Source organism: Ciconia boyciana, chromosome 10 (assembly GCF_034638445.1).
Source record: "Ciconia boyciana chromosome 10, ASM3463844v1, whole genome shotgun sequence".
Taxonomy (NCBI): domain Eukaryota; kingdom Metazoa; phylum Chordata; class Aves; order Ciconiiformes; family Ciconiidae; genus Ciconia; species Ciconia boyciana.
The window spans coordinates 33,074,352-33,081,104 of NC_132943.1; the positions used below are offsets into that span (position 1 = coordinate 33,074,352).

Sequence of the window (6,753 nt, forward strand, 5' to 3'; positions counted from 1 at the left end):
TTCTGTTCTTGATTCTAGGCCAGTGTTCAGACTTTTCCCTTGAACTAGTTAGGACAGCTAAACCCTACAAAGTAGAACCTCTTATAAGCATTGTTGTGTTTCTGCAGGGGTGAGTTTGCATAACTTGTTTATTTATTTAAAGCAGTTTCCAAAACAGAAGTTTCAGTAAAACTATTGGTGGGGACTAATGTTATTTTATCTGTAGTCATTGTGAACACCTGACTGTGATTTTTTTTTTGAAAGGCTGTAGTAGGAGGAATAGTTGATGGATATCTTACGGTAATGGCAATTGGAAGTGATAAGTAATACTGCTTTCATGTTTTTGGCAGGTTTAACTGGTTTAGAGAGATATGGGAATCACTGTCACTACCAGAGGTGGATGCTGCTGTACTGAGTAGTCAGGATGCGTGGTTCCCCCTTGTGTCCCTGATTCTGTTTCTTTTTGGGACAGGCATTGCCTACTGGAGTGGAGTATTTTTCTCTACATCTCTGAGACTCTTCTCTTCGTTATGGTTAACTCTGTTCAGGTAAAAGAACATTGTGCTATATAACTAAGCTCTTTTAGATGTCTGTGACCATGTCAATTTTTTCTGTTTGCTTCAGTGTGAATGCTTGGGCAGCTTGAATTCTGCAATATAGTTCATACGTGATTTTAGAAATCTGGGTTTGTCAGTGTTAAGTACTAATGAAGTATGAGGATTGCCTCATAGTCCTTATTCCACATCTCCAAAAGGGAACATAAATGGCTTTCTTGTTTCCTTCACCAGCTGTTATAAAGGTTTTCAGTTTGTTTTTGAGGAAAGCTTGTTGGGGAAAAGAAAGCAACTAAACTATTCCCTTTTCAGCAGCTCGAAAAATAAGTGTGTATATTTAGAAAAGGGACTATAAGCATTGTAATCCGTTCCTCATTATTCATATTGGATAAACTGCATTAAAGGATACAAACAGGTTTGTAAAACAAAACCTTCTTGGATGTTCATTTCACCCTACAAGACTGATGAATTTTATAGATCGCGTCTAAGAACACAGGAATGTTGTGGGTTTTTTTTTTTCCTTGTACAGATGAGTATTCAAATATGAAAGTGGGTTTAAAAAAAGCAAGGAAGATAAAAAGATTTTGGAAGAGTAAATTAGTAAATTGGATATCATGCTTAGCTATTTTAATGGTTTGGCTGTTCTGACACTGATAACAGTCCTCAGCTAGATTTGAGCCAACTGTCTCCAGAAAGTTGGTTGGGATGCTCTTTACTCAAAAAATATCTGCTAAATTAACTCTTTCTTTTTTCATCACTAGCACTTCTGGTCTTATTCTACCAAATAATAGATGTGGTGTCAGCTATTTCTTCTCAGCCATCTTGTTTATAAATTATATTGGATGCTTCAGTATTAGTTTTAAGTGACGAAGTGATGAACTTCTAAATTTTGAAACTACTCTTACTAAATTTTTAAGGGTTTTAGCTCAATTCATAATCTTTTCATTAAAGCTTTTGATTTCCTGCAAACCCTGAGAATGTCTTGGTCAGAGGCAGGAAAATAAGATTTCATGTGCCCACCTGTAAGTCAGCTGGTTTGTTTTGAAATTCTAGTGCCTTACACACTTCTAATACCTTACACAGTTTTTGATCTACTCCTGAATTTCGGGGGCGGATTATTTTCTGTAAATGTCTCTAAAGTAGATAGTATTCACTTGACTTTTGCTCAGTGTTCTGAAATGATCTGATATGGCCAGCAGCAAAGAACTTGTCACTATCTGTCTGTGCAATTTTTTGTTCTTGTCAGCTAGCTGCCTTTTTGTGGTTATTTTCAATATTTGTTGCCAAGGCTTTTAAAATTGTATTTTCCAAATAATGCCTCTTCTGTTTTCAATGTCAATTTTAGTACTGGAATATCCCATGAATATCCAAGAAGTACAGACTTTTTCATAGTTCTGTTGCATTTCCTCCCCACCACATTCCCCTCATTGTCACACCTTCTCAGCTCATCTTTGTCATTTCAGATTCATACTTGTCTCTTAGTTGTATCAGCTGGAATCCAGAAACTTAAAATAAGCTTTTCTGTGTGTCTCAGACTGTGAGCAAGCAGAAATTCCTGTCTGGGGAAGAATGTTTGTCACAGAATTAATCTCTTGGAGGCTTATTGTTGTATACTGCTGTACTATCATGGAACACTGCAGCGCGTTAACATTTGTAGTAGGAGTCACTTTCATGGGGCAGCTGCGCAGTGATAAGATACTTGTTCTCTTGGGCTGAACAGAAGAACTTAGTGACTGACACAGACCTACAGTTAGCATTGTCTAATGTTTTATGTTCACCAACGTATCCTTTATGTTCCCCAAATGAAGTAAAAATAATACATTACTTACAGACATACATTCTAGAAGGTGTAAGATTGTTTTGTTAGTTCATTTGATAAGAAAGTTTTTCTTGCAAAGTAGCTTCTGTAGCAGTTGGTATATATGTTAAAATTTGTGTAACTTTATTTTTCCAGTGTTTAATATTAAATATTCAGGAACAATTTATTCTTTTCAGTCATTCACGAAACAGAATTATTCTTTGATCTTTGTAGGTCTCATGTTGTTACAAAAGTATAACAGCAGTTTTATTTCTTTTTTAGACCTACTGTACTTCAAAAAGATAGGTTGATTACACCAAGAAGACTCTGGGGGGTGTTATCCCTTGCTTTGGTTAGCTGGACCACTTGCGGTGCATTTGCTGTAGTCATTATTTATCTTCAATACTTGTTTAAGGTACTGAAAGGCTAGACATATTGAATTTATAACTGAATTCAAAATTTTGTATGCTTTAAATTAACCCCATGTTAAAAGCAAAAATACAGATTACCATTTTTCATACTTAAAAGAAATGTTATTATTTGCATACTTGAAATAGGTCTTTTTTGAACTTATCAGGCTCTCCCAATCTTGTAATTTTTAGAATTATTTTTCTTCTTTTGATAACGCTTCTTCCAAAGAAATGTACGGTCCCGTATGCCCACTACAATAATGCATATAATTGCAATTTTTAACTTATGGATAGGTAATGTTATAAAATCAAAGACTAATAACTCCCTTGAAGATAAACTTTAGCAAAGGGAGGACTTGGAATGTTCTGTAGAATACTTTCTATCTTTAAAGACTTCACAAATCTTTATGGAGTAAAAGGAGGGAGGGTGGATATATTGTAGAATTAGGATAGTCTTATTGTATGTCTAATCTGATCCCTTAGGTAGTGCCACAAAGATCCATATTTAGTCCCTGCCATTCAGTTTCCATGGTCTTCCTCGCATCAGAGCATCTAACTTACCTGATTCACCCTATGGTTATATAGCTGCTAAATCAGCTGCTATACTTGGCTACTAGGGAAGCATTGGAGCATGCATCTGGGAGTAGGGGCACAAAGCAGAGCAGCTTACAGGTGGTCTGAAGCAGGTAGGTGGCAGCTGAAAGCACAGCCTGAGGAACAGTGCTATCTCTAGTTGAATTCCCTGTGACATAAGGTGACCCTGTGAAGGACGTTCCCGTGCTGACATTACTCCCCCTTCTGCAGTAAATCTCTGTTGTGGGACTTTTTCTATGCACCTGTTTATGGGTTTCTGCAGAAAGTGAAGTAGAACTGAACTAGCAGGAGGGGGTGAGGAATATGTAGGTTTTCCACTCTGTATTCTCTGTTGAGCCCAGTGGAAGGGGAGAAAGCAGAGCAGCATAAATTTTCTCTCTGTGCTTGGAAATCCTTCCTTAAGACAGCACTTTGGATGCTGCTGATAAAAAAGGCAGAGGGAGTTCTTGCTCCATTGGGGTCCTAGAATCATGTAGCTATAAAAAGGGACAAAAAATAATTAGCCCCCAATTTTTTTTCCTTCTATACTACAGCTTTTGTGTGAAGAAACATTACTAAAAAAGCTGAACTGATTGTCTTACAGGTCATAAAACTGCATGTGAATGTAAGAGCAGAACAAAACATGCTCAATGGGGTAAGTCTGTTTCCTGCTTCTGTTCAAAGCTGTGACCAAAAATTGTTTGGCGAACCTATGCATTATGAATTGTTATCATCTTGCCTTGGTAATATTAGGTTGTGCTGTGATGACTGGATGGCTGTAGTTTACTTACTGTGTGCATGATGTGAAAGAAAAGCCAGGACATGAGTAGCCTGTTCTATCACATAGGACTATTGTATTCACTGTTCAAGATCACTGCAGTGTAAACTTGTCTGAAGTGCATTTAAGAAGAGAACTTAGTCCCTGAATACATACAGAACAATAGTTTTGTCTGAATTTTGGTATTTGATTATGCATGCCTTATCTAAAAGAATAAATTTAATTTCTAGGTGGTAATCTACACTACAGCTAAATATTTTTTTCCACATAGGTAGTTTCTGGAGTTTAGGGATTTTTTTTAATCAGGAGATGACAAATATGATTTATTAGATGGATATGGACTGAGATTGCAGTAAATTGAAGAAGGATTGGGTTTCATGCATTGTTAAATTTGTTTCTTTTTTCAGTTACTTTAAGGTATAGGATCAAAGATGTTCGCAGGTGTGGATACAAGCATATAATAATTGCCTGCTCTTTTTTGCAAACATAGAACATAGTTAAAAAAGCAGTCTGCCAGAAAAAGTTGTTGACAGTTTTCTTTGGGTTTTTTGAGCTTTTTTTGTGTGTTTAGTTTTAAATCGTCTCCTTCTCTTCTTTCATCTGCGTATAATTTGGTTTTGTTTCATTTGGGGGGGAGGGTTCTGTCATTGGAAGTTAGCATCTGCCGACCCATTAGTTTATCTTTGTTATCTCTTCCTACAGATAATATTTTACTCCCAGTTGCATTACCTCCTGTATCTTTTTCCATGAATGATCATCTGTGATTTTCACCCACATGCTTTATTATTCTTTGTATTCTGTTCTTCCTCCTTCCAGGAACTCCATTTCTTATCACTGCATGTGTGTCAGGGCATCTCCACTCTCCATTCTTTTCTTCCAAAGACATATAAACTATTAGTATATGAGAAATTTCTGGTTAAATCTAGATGCTTTAAAATTGAACTATTGAACTTTGCTTTTGATGGCTTTTTGAGGGATAAACTGCAATTTTTTTCTTAAATCAGAGCTGGTATGATACTGTTATGATGTTTTTCCCTCCTCCTCTGCCAGCATGGGTTCTTACAAGCCTGTGCACATTTTTGTGACTTCTGTCTTTTATTTTCAGGATTCAGACCACTTAAAAGAAACTTCACAGAACTCCAGTATACACACAATCAAAAACCAGAGTTCAACGGACAGTATTTCAGAAGCAACACAATCTCTTTCCAACAATACAATTGCTGAAGCCGTTAACAGTCTTAAGATGCATGTTACAGTTCTCAACTTATTCACATGGATTGTGCTGCTCAACTTGCCATCTTTAATTTATTGGTTAAAAAATCTCAGGTAACTTCCTAAATGGCCAGTAAGGTGGAAGAAAAGAATATGAACCTTTGAAGATAATAAAAATTGCAAATGTTTGACTCTTTACTTTATTAGCTACCTTATAGTATCAAAGAATTCTGTTCATTATAATTGTTTTTTCTATGCAATGTGGTTTATATTATGGTATAAGTAGGTGTTAAGTGAATCAGTGATATGTCGAATAAAGTAATGATTCAGAAAGGATTTAAAATCAGGCTGTGATGCCATATACGATTCATGTATGTTTGTTGTTATCAGCACATGCTTGTTCCCAACTTGGATTTTATTTGGTAGCCTAGTTTAGAAGTAACATGCTTTTTAAACTATTTCTTTGCAGGTACAATGTTAAACTTGATCCTGATCCGTGTAGATCTACAGCTATTATCATCGTATGCATTTTAGAAATTCTCATGAATTCAAGTACTTCTGAAGTGAAATCAAGGTACTGTAGCCTAATCTCCAGTTTTTGTTTTCCTGCTTCTTTCTTACTACTTCCATTTGTGTGGTAACACTTAATTTATGCTGCACAGACATGTAATTGTTCAGCCTACATAGAGATTCATGAACTTGCATGGTTAAATCTTAAAGACTAGATAAAATGCATGCAAATTACCTGTAGTTCAGCTAAATGGGAGAAAATCACCTGTATTTACCACATGGACTTAAATGAAGTATTTGCTATCTAAACAATCAGTTTAGACTGATAAAGACTTTAGATAAAGACTTCTTTAACTGGGACTTTTTCATTCATAATTCATTGAATCCTTCCAAATGTTACAGAATCCTAATACATTTAGCAATTACTGTCAGAAAGTTACAAGGAAAAGTGAATTCTAAACCATTATAGTTATGTTCTTGTAACTCCCCCTTATGGGCACACTTGTGGAAATGTAATGTGCTTTCTACTGGATTAAGAAGTTTTGAGCACTTGGTTTTGCTGACAGGTAGAGCATTTCTTGTTCAGATATAAAATTAGTCAGTGCCTCATGAAAGACAATGAATAATAACCAATGTAATTTATCCTCTTGACCAGTACCTGTTAACTCAAATGATCTAAAACATCTTTTTGTTACAGAGAACTTATTTCTAAATTAATATAAGAATATTTTAAATGGCATTTTATTAGCCTTTTTGAATAATCGCTCTTGCTTATGCATCAGTTGTTATTGCCCATCAGACATATTTGTTCCATTTTAAAAATGAACAAAGCCTTGAAAACTATAAATTATTTTTCAAAAGAAAGTGAAATATGGTATTTGTGTACCTTCTGCATGTATGGCTACAAAAATGGCAATTTTTTTCTTTATATTCCTACAG

General features: G+C 35.4%; 1 protein-coding gene across 5 annotated transcripts in view; it reads left to right on the plus strand.

The window, feature by feature from the left end:
* Positions 1-6,753, plus strand: part of PGAP1 (post-GPI attachment to proteins inositol deacylase 1) — a 41,100-nt gene that overhangs the window by 25,875 nt on the left and 8,472 nt on the right. For 4 of the 5 annotated variants that reach the window (XM_072875195.1, XM_072875196.1, XM_072875197.1 and 1 more), the window contains 6 exons: positions 19-109; positions 330-527; positions 2,614-2,746; positions 3,919-3,969; positions 5,198-5,418; positions 5,774-5,878. In XM_072875195.1, the coding sequence (XP_072731296.1) occupies positions 19-109; positions 330-527; positions 2,614-2,746; positions 3,919-3,969; positions 5,198-5,418; positions 5,774-5,878 (799 nt within the window). The remainder of the gene's footprint in view (positions 1-18; positions 110-329; positions 528-2,613; positions 2,747-3,918; positions 3,970-5,197; positions 5,419-5,773; positions 5,879-6,753) is intronic. The other variant, XM_072875199.1, reaches the window with a different exon arrangement.